The 18,800-nt window shown below is 38.5% G+C and overlaps 1 protein-coding gene across 9 annotated transcripts in view; it reads left to right on the top strand.

The window, feature by feature from the left end:
* Nucleotides 1-18,800, top strand: part of TCF12 (transcription factor 12) — a 378,278-nt gene that overhangs the window by 259,970 nt on the left and 99,508 nt on the right. For all 9 annotated transcript variants that reach the window (XM_066343876.1, XM_066343878.1, XM_066343875.1 and 6 more), the window contains one exon: nt 2,013-2,077. In XM_066343876.1, the coding sequence (XP_066199973.1) occupies nt 2,013-2,077 (65 nt within the window). The remainder of the gene's footprint in view (nt 1-2,012; nt 2,078-18,800) is intronic.

Below are 18,800 nucleotides of genomic sequence, written 5' to 3'. Positions count from 1 at the left end.
CAGATGGCCAACAGGCATATGAAAAAATGCTCAACATCACTAATCATTAGAGAAATGCAAATTAAAACCACAATGAGATATCACCTCACACCAGTCAGAATGGCGTTCATCAACAAGACAACCCAGAATAAGTGCTGGTAACAAAAAAGTAGAAACAATCTACTTTTCAGTAGGGGAATATATCAGCTGTGATTTTTTTGTGTGTATAATGGGACATTTTGTAACATTAAAAATGAACTAGGTGGTTGTTAACATGTATCTCAAAAATATAATGCACAAAAATGCAAATTTTAAAGACTAGGTTCCAGGGGGTTTTTTTGTTTGTTTTTTTTATTGTTTTTTGGGGGGGGGAGAGGGAAGGGAGAGAGTGAGAATCAACTTGTAGTTTCTTCACTTTAGTTGTTCATTGATTGCTTCTTTTATATGCCTTGATCAGGAGGCACAAGCCAAGCCAGTGACCCCTTAGTCAAGCCAGCAACCTTAGGTTCAAGCCAGAGACCTTGGGATCATGTTAGTGACCCTGCACTCAAGCCAGCAACCCCGTGCTTTAAGCTGGTGAGCCTGCGCTCAAGCCGAGGATCCCATGCTCAAACCGACGACCTCAGGGTTTCTAATTGAGAACCTCCGCATTCCAGATCAATGCTTTTATCCACTGTGCCACCACCAAACAGGCTCAAAGGATAGATACCATGTGTAAATGTATTAAAGACAAACAGTAACGTATCGTTTAAGTGAATATATATTAAAAGGTTCAAAATATACACGGGAATCATGTATACTCACTTTATGATAATGGTTACCTTGGGGTCTTGGGTGAGATTTGAACTGTTTCTATACTGTTTTAATTTCTGAAAGAGAAGGAGAAAGGGACAAATGTTTAATATGAAGCAAATATGAGGAAAACGTAATTCTCACTAGTGGATATATGTATAATACTGTTGGCTTTATAAATATCAATTCTCTTGAACATATTTTAATGCTTTACAATTAAAAGAAAGTATTTAATAAAGTACATGCTACCCTAGCCAGTGGCTCAGTGGATAGAGCATTGGCCTGGCATATGAATATTCTGCATTTGATTTTGGTCAGGGCACACAAGAAAAGTAACCATCTGCTTCTCCCCACCACCATCTTCCATCTTCCCCTCCTGCAGCCAATGGCTCAGTTGGTTCTAGCTTGGCCTGCTTGCTGAAGATAGCTTTGTTGGAGCACATCAGCCTCAAGCGCTAAAAATAGCATGGTACTTGAGCATCAGCCCATGATGGGATTGCTAGGTGGGGCCCAGTCAGGGTGCATGTGGGAGTCTGCCTCACTATCTCCCATCCTCTCACCTAAAAAAATTTTTAAAATAAATAAAAATCGCCTGACCTGTGGTGGCACAGTAGATAAAGCGTCAACCTGGAAACGCTGAGGTTGCCGGTTCAAAACCCTGGGCTTGCTTGGTCAAGGCACATATGGGAGTTGATGCTTCCTGCTCCTCCCCCCTTCTCTTTCTCTCTCTCTCTTCCCTCTCTATAATGAATAAATAAAGTCTTTAAAAAATAAATAAATAAAAATCAAAAATAAAATACATGCTATTAAATGTAGAAAGTCAGAATTTGACTCTTAAACTGACTAGAATGATGATAAACTTTTTAAATTTTATTTATTTGATTTTCTCTTATTTGTAATTTGTTCTCTATACTTCCAAACCTCAATATAATTACCATGAATGATCTGTACCAGTGGTTTTCAACCTTTTTACACTTGGGGACCAGTGAAAATAGGAGAATTATTTCGGGGACTAGTAATGCAGAAATCACCCTGAGCATAAGTGAATTCAACTAAGATCACTGGGTCTATAATTAATTTTCATACAACATTACAGTGGTTAACTCTTGTGCAAACTGGCACAAAATTTCTTGCAGACTGGCACCAGTCCACATACTGGGTGTTGAAAAACACTGGTCTAGAAGTTAAATTCTCTCAACAAATAACGGTTTTTATATAAAGTCATTTTCTTTGTTTTATAGGAAAAACATCAGAGAGGGGCTCATTTTCCCTGTATAGCAGAGACACTGGATTACCAGGCTGTCAGGTAAGTTTAATATTACAAGCTGTGAGGTAATTTCTTAACACATAAATAAAAATTCTAATGGAGTAGGTAGAAATTTATCCAATTTATTTTAGCATTATTTATGCCTTTTAATTTGTGACTGTGTTGAGTTTTTAGCAATTAATCATATTTTCTTATGCTCCCTCTACTTAAAATGCTTTCCCCTCCCCAATTCAAGTCTTTCTGTATCCTCAGATATTTTAAATTAGTGTTCACTTTAACTGGAAGCAGAAAAGCAGTTATCTTCCTATTTCTTTCCAAAATGTTGATCATTTCCGAAAATGATTTTTTCATATTACTTCATAGAAAGTACAAAGTTGCTAATGCATTACATGAAGAGTATGCAAATGCTCTGTGTAGCTTGACTATTCTGTAATATTAAACTTATTAATATTGGAATTATTTCAGCCCTACATCTAATTAAAATTTTAGGCTTTCTTTGGTCTTTTTACTTGGAAACTGTTTCAGTTCCTTCACCTTCCCTAGCATGTTGCTTGTCTCATAATGGTCATCTTCTCTGCCTTTCCCGGGTATCTGTAAACTGAGAATCCTGAACTCAGTTTACTGCAGATTCCCATCAAGTTCAAACGAAAAAAAAATAGAAAGCAAAAGTAGGATGTATTAAATTTGTTCTCTGCTGTCTGCGTGCACACCTACTCTAATTCACACGTAAACATGTGAGCCAGTTTTTACTGTCATAAGAACACTACTACATTTAACACATACATATCCCATAATTGTGCCATTCAGAATCAGATGACCTAGGTTCAAATCCCATCTCTACTAGTTAGGATCTGTGGTCATAAGAAAAGTCATTTAAACTTAAATTCCATCTCTGCATTGCTTTCCTCATTTGCAAAATAGAGGCATTTTGCTTCCACCCACTTTGAAGGTCGCTGAAGATTTAACTTCCATGTATTTGTGAGAACATTTTACAAAATAAATGCATATTTTTGAAAGTTTTCAGTTCATGTAACCCACAAAACAAAAGTTATTTGAGCCCTTAATATTATTTTTAATAGACCAAAAAGTTTGAGAGCCCACTGGTCTAATGTTCATACTATGCTAAACTTGAGAGAAAAGCTATTGTAAGCTCTTTAAAACTATAGCTGCATCTAGCCTGACCTGTGGTGGCGCAGTGGATAAAGCGTCGACCTGGAAATGCTGAGGTCGCCAGTTCGAAACCCTGGGCTTGCCTGGTCAAGGCACATACAGGAGTTGATGCTTCCTGCTCCTTCCCCCTTCTCTCTCTCTCTGTCTCTCTCTCCCTCTCTGTCTCTCTCTCCTCTCTAAAAATAAATAAATAAAATTTAAAAAAAATAATAACTTAAAAAAAAAACTATAGCTGCATCTAGTAAATCATAGTTAATGCCTATATTAACAAGTGTTTACTTTCTAATATATGTTCTCTTGGTAAAGCTATTGCTATTTAGTTAAAATTGGTGGTAAGCTCTATTTAATTCCCCAGTTTTGCAAAGATGAACCTTAACAGTTTTTTCCAAGGATTAATGTGTTTATATCAGATTTAATTCTCATACCAAAAAAATTATTTTAAATATATACACACACAGTGCTATAGTAGCCACCATTTACTCAGCATTAACTTAGCCCATAACATGAACACATTTAATCCTTTTAACAGTACCCATTTTGCAGATAAGTAAATGGATGTTCTATTAAGTAAATTGACTTAAGGACCTATATCTAGCAAATGGTAAACCTTCTAAACTTATGCTTAATGTTTTTAACTATGGTATAACTATATTTTACCATAAAAATTTCTCAGATTTCTAGTCTGTCCCCTTACCATCCTTCCATTTTAACCTACTTGTTGGAGGAGGGGCCTGGAAATTTAAAAAAAATATATATGTGTGACAGAGAGAGAGAGAGAGGGAGACAGAGAGAGGAACATATAGGGACAGAGAGGAAAGGAGAGAGATGAGAAGCATCAATTCTTTGTTGAGGCAACTTAGTTCATTGATGGAAATTTATATATATATACACATACACATATTCACACACATGTTCACACACATATACATATACATATATATACATATTCATATACATATTCCCCCCCCCCCTGTAAGTGAGAAGCGAGGAGGCAAAGAGACAGTCCCTCATGTGCCCCAACCGGGATATACCCAGCAAGCCCCCTACGGGGTGATGATCTGCCCATCTGGGGTCGTTGGCTCCATTGCTCAGTAACCAAGCTATTTTAGCACTTGAGGTGAGGCCATGGAGCCATCCTCAGCGCCCGGTTCCAACTTGCTTCAACCGAGCCATGGCTGTAGGAGGGGAAGAGAAAGATAAGAGAGAGAGAGAAGGGAGAGGAGGAGGGGTGGAGAAGCAGGTGGTCACTTCTCCTGTGTGCCCTGACAGGGAATTGAACTCAGGATATCTACACACTGGGCCAATGCTCTACCACTAAGCCAACCAGACGGGCCAAAATATATATTTTCAACAAGTGCCTCAAGTGATCTAATTGACATGGACTGGAGATTATGCTTTGAGAAACCCATTTCCTTTGTATACACTAAATATAAAAATATAGAGAGTACAAAAAGGAAGAAACTATAAGATCACTGTTTAACAAACATTTTACAGGGATCAGGCAGGCCTGTGGAAAAGAAAAAATTAGCCCTGGCCAGATAGTTTGATTGGTTGGAGCGTCATCCCAGAGCACAAAGGTTGCTGGTTTGATTCACCAGTCAGGGCACATACAGGAGCAGCTCAATGTTTTTGTCTCTTTCTTTACCTCTCTCCCAAAAAAATTTAAGGTCACTAGAATGTATGAAATATAAAATAGCATTGCTATATACAAGAAGGTTTAAAAGTATTCAAGTGAGGGAAAGAGTTGTTTCTGAAGAATTCACAGAAGCAGTGCATGAAGCCCCAAGAAGGAAGTCCAAAATTCAATACAGAGGAATGATGATTATACTGCATCCAGGGCAAATACTCCCATTGAAGACACAAGGGCTTTTCTTAAAGCAAGTAAAGGGATTCCTCACTGTTGAAAGAACAATGCCATTTATTATTGTTATTTAGCTCTCCCTATGCTGCAATTTATACCAGAAATTTTGATGAGTGGCACCAGCTGATTTGAGGCCTAAGTAGAATGCTCAGGAAATTCATGAGTTAAAAGAGATGTATCACTTTCCTTGAAAGAAATACCTATATTCCAAACTATTTATTATAATAGGCCAGAGAAGAAAGAAATACACTGAATCTACTAATTGGCTTCCATTTTGTCTTACTTTTTCACAAGTAACATGAAGATCAACTATACAATGACAACACAAGGAAATAGAAATAGTGACTAAGAAATTGTATCCAAACCCCACTTTGAAACCATTTTTCTTCAACATAATCCCTCCAAGGAACATTAACCCTGCTATTAATGTACATAGAATCCTGCTGATATACTGCAAAATTCAGGCTAATTTAATAATGCCTGATGGGCCTTACTTCATGTTAAAATGATGTAATAATATGTTGCTAAATGAGTCTCCTCATATTACCATCACAGCAATCACATAACTGATGAGCCATTAAAAAGAAACTGGTGTAGCAGTATTACTGGAAACAATGATAGATCAGATCGTTCTGCATTTGAATTTAATTGATTCAATACAGAGCACAGAAGCCAACATCTTTATTAACAATAGGGACAGTACTTTAAAAATCAGTCATGAAGTGAAAAATCCTTTTATCATTACAATAGTGTCTCATTAAGACCTCTTAAGTATTTTGTATATTTAACTAGTTTGTATATGTTTTTCTCTAAGTGTTAATTAAGACCTGGAAAAGGAAGGGTCTTATTTTTTCCAGAGATTTAAGTTTTATTACAGTTCAGATAGTGTAGCCTTGAAAAAATGACAGTTAACATTAAAAACTTAGTTAATACTTAGTTATTTGGATATTTACCCAAAACGTTTACTTCTTTACCATCCTCTTTTTCTGTTATAGCCAATCTATATATAGATATTTGATAATGATAAAATTATGAGTCAATACATCAGGAAGATAGAACAATAATACAATGTATAGACCTAATCATGGAACTTCTAAATAAACAAAGCAAAAATTGATAAAGAGAAATAAATTCACAATTACAGTTAAATATTTGAATAACTCTCTCAACAATTGTCAGACTAGACAAAAACTTAGTCAAGACATAGAACTAAATGAACTGTGAACTACCTTGACCTAAGTGATGTTTAATAGAACTCTACTCCCAACAACTAAAGAATATAAATTCTTCTTAAGGGTACTTGTTATATTCAACAGGACTGAACCATATGCTGGTTTATAAAACTAGTGTCAATATATTGAAAAGTTTTGAAAACACAAAAGAATTAAGTCAGTTAAACACCAGAAACTTGGAAATTTAAAAACCCATGTCTAAGCCATGGCTGGATAACTCAGTTGGTTAGAGCATTATCCCAAAGTGCAGAGGTTACCGGTTCAATCCCCAGTCAGGGAACATGCAGGAACAAATAGATGTTCCTATCTCTCTCTCCCTCTTTCCCTCCCTCCCTCTCTCCCTCCCACCTTTCCCTCCTTCTCTTGTTAAAATCAATAAATAAATAAAAATTTTAAATGTCTAAAAAAACCCATGGTTCTAAAAAAGAAATCACAAAGGAATTTAGAAGATATTTTTAACTAAATTACATTAATATATAACAAAATTTGTTGGTGCAGCTAAGGCAGTGCTCAGAAGAAAAGGTATAGCTTTAAATGCTTATATTGAAAAGAGGTTCTGGCCCTGGCTGCTGGCTCTGTGGACAGAGTGTCATTCCAGCATGTGGCCATCCTGGGTTCATTTCCTAGTTAGGGCACACAGTATGGCCTCAGGCACTAAGGATAGCTTAGTTAAGTCCAGGCAAGTCAGCCTCGGGTGCTAAAAATAGCTCAATACTTGAGCATTGACCCTAGATGGGGTTGGTTGCAGGGTAGATTCTGGTTGGGTACATGTGAGAGTCTGCCTCATTATTTCCCATCCTCTGACCTTAAAAAAATAAAAAAGGAAGAAGAGGTTCTATAGTACATGACCTGAGGTTCTGCCCTAGGATGTTTGAAGAAAGAATAACAGAATTAGTGGAAGGGAGGCAATAGTACAAATAAAAGCAGAAATCAATGTAATATATAATTCAAATAATAGGAAAAACTAACAAAGCCAAACTTTATTTGAATGGACCCATACAATTAATAACTCCTAGAAAGACTAATACAGAAGGTAAGTGAGAATGAGGGGAAAAGCACACAAATTATCAATACAGGAATGGAAGAGAAATTTATCATTGTACATAAATTACAAAAGTAGTATGGAGATATTGTGAATAACTTAATTCAGTAAATTTGACAACTTAGATGAAATAGACAAATTTCTTAAAAAATGCTTACCGCCTGACCTGTGGTGACGCAGTGGATAAAGCATTGAACTGGAACACTGAGGTCACTGGTTCAAAACCTTTGACTTGCCTGGTCAAGGCACATACAGGAAGCAACTACTATGAGTTGATGCATCCTGTTTCTCCACCCTCTTTCTCTCTCTCCCTCTTTTATTCTCTCGCTCTCCTCTCTCTCAAAATCAATAAATAAAATCTAAAAAAAATAAACTGTTAAGAAAAATGCTTACCAACAAGAGACAAGATGAAACAAAGTCTGAATAGCCCTGTATTTATTAATGAAAGTAAATTTATCTCAAAAACTTTCCCACAAAGAAAACTTGATAGTCATATGGTTTCACTGCTGAATTATTTCAGATGCTTGGGAGAGGAGGGGGGGAGCTTATACAAACTATTTTCAAAAATAGAAGAGGAGGGAATACTTTGTATCATTTTATGAGGTGAACACCACCCTGATCCTCAAACTGTGTATCTGGTTTGTACCAGAAATGAAAGTTTAGCTTAATATTAATAATCAGTTTCATTTACCACATTAACAAGATTAAGAAAAACAATATAATTTTTTCTATGGACATAGAAAAGGTATTTGACAAATTCAGATACTCATGATAAAACCTCTCAACAAACTAAGCATAGAAAACAGCTTCCTTACTTTGATAAAAGACATTCATTAAATATCTATAGCTAAAAGTTAACTTCATGGTAAAAGACTAATGGTTTTCTTCCAATATTAGGAAAAAAGTAAGAATTTTCATTCTCATCAATTGAATTTAATGTCTTGTCCAGTGTAATAAGACAAGAAAAAGAAGACATAAAAATTGGAAAGGAATAAATTAAGCTGAATTTGCAGATGACATGTTTGTGTACATGGGAAATCCTAAAGAATCATCAAAAAAAAACAAACTTCTGGAACTAATAAATACTATTTGCCATGTCACAAAGCCAATCTAAAAACTCCAGTTGTATTTCTATATACCAGCAATGAACGATTATAAAACAATTAACCAAATAGTGCCATTTATAATTAAAAAAGCTTAAAATACTGAGGGATAAATCTAATAAAATATTGTAGAACTTCAGCAAGCAAAACTATGAAAATATAGTAGTTCCCCCTTACCCATGGAGGATATGTTACAAGACACCCAGTGGATGCTGAAGCTGAAACCATGGATAGTACTGAACCTTGTATGTATACTATGTTTTTTCCTATACATACATACTTACGGTAATGTTTAATTTATAAATTATGCATAATAAGAGATTAACATGACTAATAATAAAATAGAACAGTTATAACAGTATACTGTAATAAAAATTATGTGAATGTGGTTTTTCTGTCTCTAAAAATATAGTAACCCTCTCCCCCCCCACCCCTTTATCCAGTTTTGTTTTCTGTGGTTTTAGTTACTTGCTCAATTGTGATCTGAAAATATTTAATGGAAAATAACAGAAATAAACAATTCATAAATTTTATGTCATGTGCTGTATTAAGTAACATGATGAAATCTTGTGCTGGCTCTGTCCCACCCAGGATGTAAATCATCCCTTTGTCTAGTGTATCTATGCTGTATATGCTACCCACCCCTTACTCACTTAGCAGCCTTTTTGGTTATCAGATTGTGTTCAAGTAATTCTTATTTTACTTAATAATGGTCCCAGAGTACAATAGTAGTGATACTAGCAATCTAGATATGCCAAAGAGAAGCCATAAAATGCTTTCTTCAAGTGAAAAGTGTGTGTGTGTGTGTGTGTGTGTGTGTGTGTGTGTATGTATGTATGTATGTATGTATGTATAAGAAAGGACACAGTATGTAAAGGGTTTGGTGTTAGCCACTGTTCTGTATTGTTCTCACTTCTCTTGATGATGGGAGATCCTGAAATACGTATGTGATGAGATGAAGTAAGGTGATTGACAGTAGACATTATGACATAGCATTAGGCTACTATTGACCTTCCGACAATACCTAGCAAGCAACTTTATGGTTGCTTATGGTCACCATGGGATTTCATCATGCTACTCCAAATGGCACACAATCTAAAATTTATGAATTATTTATTTCTGTAATTTTTCACTTAATATTTTCTGGACCATGCTTGACCACAGATAACTGAAACCACAGAAAGTGAAATTACAGGTAAGGTAGGATTACTGTAGTGCTGAGAGAAATCAAGATCTAAATAGAGAGATATGCCATGTTCATGAACTAGAAAACTCAGTATCATTTAGATCTTGGTTCCATTCAACTATAGACTTAATTCAGTCCCAGTCAGAATTCCAGCAGGTTCTTATAGACATTGAGACATTGACAAGATTATTTAAAAGTTCATTTGAAAAGGCACAGAAATAAGAACCAAAATAAATCTGAAAGGAGAAAGGACTTCTTTTAGCTGACTTCAAGACTTATTACAAAGCAGTGCTAAACAAGACAGTGTAGTATTTCTATAAAGATTGACAAATAGATCATGGAATAAAACAGAGTCCAGAATAAAACAGAACCCATACCTACATGGTAAGTGATGTTTGATAACAGCACCCCATGCCTGATCAGGCAGTGGCACAGTGGATAGAGTGTGGAACTGGGACACAGAGGACCAAGGTTCGAAACCCCGAGGTCACTGACTTGAGCATGGGATCATAAACATGACCCCATAGTTGCTAGCTTGAGCCCAAAGGTCGCTGGGTTGAACAAGGGCTCATATGCTCTGCTGTAGCCCTCCCGCAACCCACCCTCACCCCGGGTCAAGGCATATATGAGCAAACAATCAATGAACAACTAAGGAGACTAAGGAGCTGCAACAAAGAATTGATGCTTCTCATCTCTGTCCCTTCCTGTCTGTCTGTCCCTCTCTCTGTCACACACAAAAAAGAGCACCCTAGCAATTTAGAGAGAAAAGAAACACTTCTTTTTAACCTATGGTGCTGAAACAAGTGTATGCCAATTTTTTTTTTTTTGTATTTTTCTGAAGTTGGAAACGGAGAGGCAGACAGACTCCCGCATGCGCCCGAACGGGATCCACCCAGCATGCCCACTAGGGGGCAATGCTCTGTTGCGACCAGAGCCATTCTAGCACCTGAGGCAGAGGCCATGGAGCCATCCTCAGCGCCCGGGCCAACTTTGCGCCAATGGAGCCTCGGCTGCCAGAGGAGAAGAGAGAGACAGAGAGGAAGGAGAGGGGGAGGGGTAGAGAAGCAGATGGGCGCTTCTCCTGTGTGCCCTGGCTGGGAATCGAACCCGGGACTCCTGCACACCAGGCCGACGCTCTACCACTGAGCCAACCAGCCAGGGTGTATGCCAATATTTTTAAAACTCAATCCTACCTTATACCATACACAGTCATAAGTTTGAGATATATATATTGACTTAAAAATGAAAACTAAAATAATTAAGTTGCTAGGGAAAAGGTAGATGGACATCTTTGCCACTTCAGGGAAAACCACAATCTCTTAGGGAAGACACAGAAAGCATAAAACATAAAAGAAAACTTGATAGGCCCTGGCCGGTTGGCTCAGTGGTAGAGCGTCAGCCTGGCGTGCAGAAGTCCCGGGTTTGATTCCCGGCCAGGGCACACAGGAGAAGCGCCCATTTGCTTCTCCACCCCTCCCCCTCTCCTTCCTCTCTGTCTCTCTCTTCCCCTCCCGTAGCCAAGGCTCCATTGGAGCAAAGATGGCCCGGGCGCTGGGGATGGCTCCTTGGCCTCTGCCCCAGGCGCTAGAGTGGCTCTGGTCGCAACAGAGCGATGCCCTGGAGGGGCAGAGCATCGCCCCCTGGTGGGCAGAGCGTCGCCCCCTGGTGGGCGTGCCGGGTGGATCCCGGTCGGGCGCATGCGAGAGTCTGTCTGACTGTCTCTCCCCGTTTCCAGCTTCAGAAAAATACAAAAAAAAAAAAAAGAAAACTTGATAAATTGAACCTAATCAGAATTTAAAACTTGTATACATCAAAAACTGACAAGAGAATGAAAAGAGAAGCCACAGACAGGAGAAGGAATTTGCAACACATACAGTGTGTCCGTAAAGTCATGGTGCACTTTTGACTGGTCACAGGAAAGCAACAAAAGACGATAGAAATGTGAAATCTGCACCAAATAAAAGGAAAACTCTCCCAGTTTCATACGTATTCAGTACAGTTCGATGTGGGCTCATGCACGGATTTTTTAGGGCTCCTTAGGTAGCTATCCCGTATAGCCTCTACAAACTCGTCACTGACTGATGGCCTACCAGAACGGGGTTTCTCCACCAAACTGCTGGTTTCCTTCAACTGCTTATCCCACTGAGAATGCTATTCCTATGTGGTGGTGCTTCGTTATAAATGCGCCAATATTCACGTTGCACTTTGGTCACAGATTCAAATTTAGTGAGCCACAGAACACACTGAACTTTCCTCTGTACCATCCACATCTGGACTGGCATGGCCGTGGGTTGCTCCACTATATACATGGTGTTACATCATCATCTGTGCATGCGCACATGCTGCCACATCATCCTACAGAAACTGGGAGGGTTTTCCTTTTATTCGGTACAGATTCCACATTTCTGTCGTCTTTTGTTGCTTTCCTGTGACCAGTCAAAAGTGCACCATGACTTTACGGACACACTGTATATCTAACAAAGGACTTATGTACATAATGATCCCTGACAACTAAATAGTAATAAACAAGCAACTCAATTTTTTTTTTTTTTTTGCAACTCAATTTTTTAAATGGGCAAAACACCTGAGTAGACACTTCATAGAAGAAGATGCACAAGTGGACAATCCACACATCAGAAAAGGTCCACCTTGGCCCTGGCCCGGTAGCTCAGTTGGTTAGAGTATTCTCCCAGTATGCCAAGGTTGTGGGTTTGATCCCTAGTCAGGGCACATACAAGAATCAACCAATGAATGTGTGAATAAGTAGAACTACAAATCTCTCTCTTTCTCTCTTCTTTCCCTCTTCTTCTTTCTCTCTAAAAATTCATTTTTTAAAAGATTTTATTTATTGATTTTAGAGGGTGTATATATAGAGAAAGGCGGAGAGAGGATCAGGAAGCTTCAACTCACAGCAGTCGCCCCTCTCTTGTGCCTTGACCAGGCAAGCCCAGAGTTTTGAACTGGTGAGCTCTGCATTTCAGGTCAACACTCTATCCACTGCACCACCATAGGTCAGGCTCTAAAAATTAATTTTTTCAAAAAGTCCACATTATTAGCTCTTGGACACATGAAAATTAAAACCATGGTGACATACCAGCACATACTTACCAGAATAACTAAAATTAAAAGGTGATACATTGCCAGTAGGACTGAAATGGTACACTGACTTTAGAAAACTGGTGGTTTCTTATAAAGTTAAATATGCCTTCATCCCATTACTCAGTAGTTTTACTCCCAGGTACTTATCAAGAGAAGTGAAAACATTGTTCATGAAAGCTTTCCTCAAAAATGTCTGTAGGCTCTGGCCAGGTGGCTCAGGAAATAGTGTCACAGGTTCAACCTCATGGTCAGGGCACCTGTGAGAAGCAGTGAGTATACAGCTAGATGGAGCAACTGAGTGAAACAATGAGTTGATCCTTCTCTCTCTCCCCCACTGCCTTGTTCTCTCTCTTTCAAATCAAAGGAAAAAAATTTTTTTTTAATGTTTGTAGCAGCTTTATTTATTGTAGCCTAAAACTGAAAACAACCAAGATGTTCATTAACAGGAGAGTAGATAAATGGACCTATGTTAATGTTCACATATTGAATATACAGTGTTCCCTCGTCTATCACAGTGGTTAGGTTCCAGAACCACCACCCCCCCATAGGTGAAAATCCACAAAGTAGCGACCTTATATTTATTTAATTATTTATATATTTTTTAAGGCCTTATAAACCCTCTCTACACTCTTATAAACCTTTTCAATTTTTTAGGCTAAAAAATGCTTATTTTACCACAAAAATAATTAAAATAACAAATATATAAAAATACCTGTATACCACAAAATCCCATGATATAGCGAAAAATCCACGATACACAATTAGATATATACAATTTAAAAATCTGATACAGGGAGACCATGAAAAGTGAACTGCGATATGACCAGGGATGACTGTACTCAGCAATAAAATGGAGTGATATAATTATCTCATAATGTTATGCTGAGTGAAAGAAGTCAAATCTCAAAAATACTGTATAACTAACTCCCTTTATATGAACATCTATGTTGGGGAAACTGTCATGTGTTAATAAAATTCAAATCAGTGGTTGCTAATGGGAGAAGGGTTCTAACGAAAAGGAAGGTACTCCTATTTCCGAGGTGATGGAAATGTCTTGTGTCTTGATATGCAGTGATTAAGTAGAACACTTAAGTTGTGAACATTTTATTGTTTTAGTTTGTTTTGTTTTTTAAATGAAAAGAAATCCCATTTACAGTAGCATCTAAAAAATTTAAAATACTTAGGAACAAAATTTAACAAGACATGCCTAGAAAAATTTTAAAAGACATAAGCAAATGCAGAGATGTATCATGTTTATGAACAGGAAGACAGTATTATTCTAATGTCAATTCTTCCCAAATTGATCTGTAGATTAATTGCAATCCTAAATATAACCCTACCAAAATATTGTGGGGGGGGGGGGGAGCAGGGGGTTTACGTGCATGCGCATGTAGGAATTTACAAGCTGATTTAAAAGTAAATTGGAAATAAAAAGGACCTAGAATACCCAAAGCAGTCTTGGAAAGTGAAGAGCAAAATTGAAGAATTTGTTACTTGACTATTATAAATGAATACCTCGTATAAAGCTACTGTATTATAATTAAGCACCGTACGAGCATTGTTAAAAAATATGACATTAGAATAAAATAGAGCCCAATACATCTATACTTTTGGAGTTTGTTTTGTGATAAGGCTGTTATATGCAAAGCAGTCCCCAAACACCAGATGCACCGAGAGGCCAAAGAACGAGGCAGACAAGTCCAGCTTTTCGGTTTAAGACTCATGAATCGGGGATTTACGTACAGAAAGCAGTCTCAGGCTGCATGCAGCAGGATGAATGGATCCTTATTCTTTGCACCCCCCCCCCCCAGAACAATGACTTGTATCTCCTAAGCAGTGAGAATGTGTGAATGATCACAAGAACCAGGTGGGGGGGGGGGCTCTGGTGCCAGAGTAAGTTAAGAGATCCCCTCGGTGCACAGAGAGAGCAAATGAGTTGAGAAAGGCGAGGGAGTTAAGGTTCCAGGTTCACCCAGATGTCAGCATGGTATTAGCTTTAAGATGAAGTCACTTATGTTCCACACAGAGATAATTTGATTTCAACAATGTTTGCTGAAGTAGTCTGATGGGGAAAGGAAAGATTTTTCAACAAAAAAATGCAGTAGCAAGTGGATATTCATCTGGACAAATAAGGATGTCTTTTCTTTTCTCACACTAAACACAAAAATTATTCAAGATGGATTCTAGACCTAAATGTAAAAGCTAAAAACTACAAAGATTTAAGAAGAAAACATAAAAGAATATTTTCTCAATTTCGGAGTAAGCAAAGGTTTTTTACACAGAATACAGAGAAAAAAACCACAAAAGAAAATATGGTAAATTAGACTTCATCAAAATTAAACACTTCTGTTATCAAAAAGCATAGATGTAAGAACAAAAACAAAACAGACAAGCCACAGAGCTGGGTGTCAGTATTTATAAAACAGATATCTGACAAAGGACTCATATCCAAGATGTAGAAAGAGCCCCTGGACTCTATAACAAGGTTACCCAAGACTTCTATAGTTTTTCTCCTTATGACAGGAGTTTTAAGTGCAGTGGATAAACAACTTTCCAATCCCTTCTAGACTGGTGATTCTGTGATCATTTCAAGAACAGGATCATTCCTAGTGGATAGCATGATTATAAGCTGCTACATAAAAGACACTATGGTATAACTTCTCTTTCTTTCTTTTCCTTCCTCTTCCCCCAATATGGCTTCTCTCCTCCAAGAACAATTCCTTAGCCAGTGAGCTGACAGTTTTACAATTTGAACTGTTACTTAATATGGTGATTTCTGACCGTATATATAAAGAAAACCCTAAAGGATGGGATCAGTAGAATAATGATGCAAGCCTAAGATACCCCTAAGAATATATGAAAGTCTTGCTGCTGTAGGGGAGCAAAGTTTTCCTCAACCCTGTTAGGGTCCCCGGCTGGGTCTAAAAAGCAAGCCGACAAAGACAGATTAACAGAAGAAAAATATAAGATTTATTTAATAATAATTTTACATGACACAGGAGCCGTCATAAGGAACTGAAAGGAAAGACCTATTTACTTTTATGCTAAGTCTGATGAAGAGTGGACATAGTTATGGAGGAGTATGATAGATAAAGGAGTCTGAGGCACTTGTAGTAAATTGGGGGAAACTTACTAAGTCCTGTTTGTCGGCATCCCTTTGTCTTTGGAGATGAAGCTCCTTTCCTCTGAGTACAGGAAGGGTAGCTCTCTCCCTGAAGATGTGATGGCCATTTCAGGGAAGAAGGCTGCGGGGCGGGGGTGGGCTCAGAGTCAGCTTCCTGCTTCTGTGAATTTCTCAAACTCCTCAATTTAAAGTATTCAATAAATCAAGGGTGGTACATCCTAAACTCATCGCTGCTTTTACTTTTTAAGTTTTTAAGTTGCTAAGACAGAATTTTTAATGCATTTTAAATGACTTCAGCAACCCTAATTGTTTAATCTCTAGATATAATTTGTGTCTTAGGAAGTATTTGACATGACTTGCTTTATTTCAAACCTACTTTTAATAAAAAATAAGTGATTTTTACACAGAGGGTTTATTACACAAACCTGTACCTTATAACATAATATATGCATTGTATTTTGCATTTTATGGGCTAGAATTTTTGCAATTTTAGTGTTCTTTATTTTTAATTAAAAGAATTCCTTATTCCTTGAGGACTGTTGTGCCTTTAATAACAATGGCATTTCCAATTCTCAAAGATTTGTTGCAACTTCTGTTTTAAGCAGACCAAATTCACTTACAATTTAAATGTTCCATCTTTTCTTTCATGCTCCTTTCTTACTGGGTAAAAAATGTCAAGGAAAAAACTTTATACATTACAGTATTTGCTTAACATACAGAATCAAATCAACAAATATTTATTTGTTTTACATGTATAAGGACCTGGGCCAGGCAGCAGCATAAAAAAAAATTAGTGTTGTCCTCAAGAAGCTTATATTCTACTTGGGGAAGACCAGCTGTGTACACACAGAAAAATTAAGATTACAAAAGGCTCCATATCAAATCTCAAGTAGGTAGTATAAATGTAAGTTAGAAGAAAAACAAATAAATGTAATTTTGATATCAAGAAAGTTTAGAACTCTAAGATCTTGAAGGATCAGTAGAATTTGACAGAATAGAGAGGAGGACATCTTGAAGAAAGATTAGAGTCAGTCATATTTAACACACATCATGTAGTTGCTTCTTAATTTTCTCCCACCAAAACTAAATTTTGTGAGGGCAGGGTCATGGCTACTTACTTATATTTCACAGTCATCTAGCTCTGTGCCTGACAAATAGAAGATTTCAATGAATACCTTTTAATAAATGTATTTATATTTTAAAAGAAAAAAAATAAGTGAATAGTAGCATTTTTATTTGGCTTAAATGGAGTATTTATTTAGATAAACAGTGTAAGCTGTTTAATTTTTTTATTTTTTGTATTTTTCTGAAGCTGGAAACAGGGAGGCAGGCAGGCAGACTCCCGCATGCACCCGACCGGGATCCACCCGGCATGCCCACCAGGGGGCGATGCTCTGCCCATCCAGGGCGTCGCTCTGTTGCGACCAGAGCCACTCTAGCGCCTGAGGCAGAGGCCATGCAGCCATCCCCAGCGCCCGGGCCATCTTTGCTCCAATGGAGCCTTGGCTGCAGGAGGGGAGGAGAGAGACAGAGAGGAAGGAGAGGAGGAGGGGTGAATAAGCAGATGGGCGCTTCTCCTGTGTGCCCTGGCCAGGAATCGAACCCGGGACTTCTGCACGCCAGGCCGACTCTCTACCACTAAGCCAACCGGCCAGGGCCTAAATTTTTTAAGGGCAATGCTTGAATGGGTAACTGAAGAGTTTGAATTTTACCCTATAATGGTTTGTAATTGGACATGTAGCATGAGGTAAAATACAAGTGTTTCTTAGAAAGTGAGCTCTAGTTCAGGATATACAAGATAATTTATAAACTGGAGACAAACTATTTGAGATGTTATTGTTATAGGCCACATATGAAGAACAGTGAGATGGCAAGTAATTTAGTTATATTTTAATATATCTGCAGGTATATAAAAAGATAATTTTTAAAAAATAGGTTAAATTAGGCCCAAGCCAGTTGGCTCAGTGGTAGAGCGTCAGCCTGACGTGCAGGAGTCCCAGGTTCGATTCCCGGCTAGGGCACACAGGAGAAGCACCCATCTGCTTCTCTACCCCTCCCCCCTCCTTCCTCTCTGTCTTTCTCTTCCCCTCCCACAGCCAAGGCTCCATTGGAGCAAAGTTGTCCGAGGGCTGAGGATGGCTCTGTGGCCTCTGCCTCAGGCGCTAGAATGGCTCTGGTTGCAAGAGAGCAATGCCCCAGATGGGCAGAGCAAGCCGGGTGGGCAAGCCGGATGGATCCCGGTTGGGTGCATGTGGGAGTCTGTCTGACTGCCTCCCTGTTTCCAACTTCAGAAAAATACAAAAATAAAAATAAAAAAATAAAAATACAAAAAGGTAAAATTAGCCCTGGCCAGTTGGCTCAACGGTAGAGCGTCATTCTAGCGTGCGGAGGACCCGGGTTCGATTCCCGGCCAGGGCACACAGGAGAAGCGCCCATTTCCTTCTCCACCCCTCTGACGCACTTTCCTCTCTGTCTCTCTCTTCCCCTCCCGCAGCCAAGGCTCCATTGGAGCAAAGATGGCCCGGGCGCTGGGGATGGCTCTGTGGCCTCTGCCTCAGGCGCTAGAGTGGCTCTGGTCGCAACATGGCGACGCCCAGGATGGGCAGAGCATCGCCCCCTGGTGGGCAGAGCGTTGCCCCATGGTGGGCGTGCCGGGTGGATCCCGGTCGGGCGCATGCGGGAGTCTGTCTGACTGTCTCTCCCCCTTTCCAGCTTCAGGGAAAAGAAAAAAAAAAGAATTATTTTGCATTGTTATCAGTTATCTGCAACTTACAAAGTTATAAAATAGCTCCCCTTGAGAATCTGGTACCTGGAAAGATGTGCTGTAACCAGGGCTCAACAAACTATGGCTACCAGCCAAATATCCCCAGCGCTTTCCTTCTTTTTGTTGTTGTTGTTATTAATAGTTTTATTCGAACATAGCTATGCTCATTTGTTTACATATT

This window comes from Saccopteryx leptura, chromosome 6 (assembly GCF_036850995.1).
Source record: "Saccopteryx leptura isolate mSacLep1 chromosome 6, mSacLep1_pri_phased_curated, whole genome shotgun sequence".
Taxonomy (NCBI): domain Eukaryota; kingdom Metazoa; phylum Chordata; class Mammalia; order Chiroptera; family Emballonuridae; genus Saccopteryx; species Saccopteryx leptura.
The sequence above is the reverse complement of the archived record's forward strand: the minus strand, read 5'-3'. Positions and strand labels throughout refer to the sequence as shown.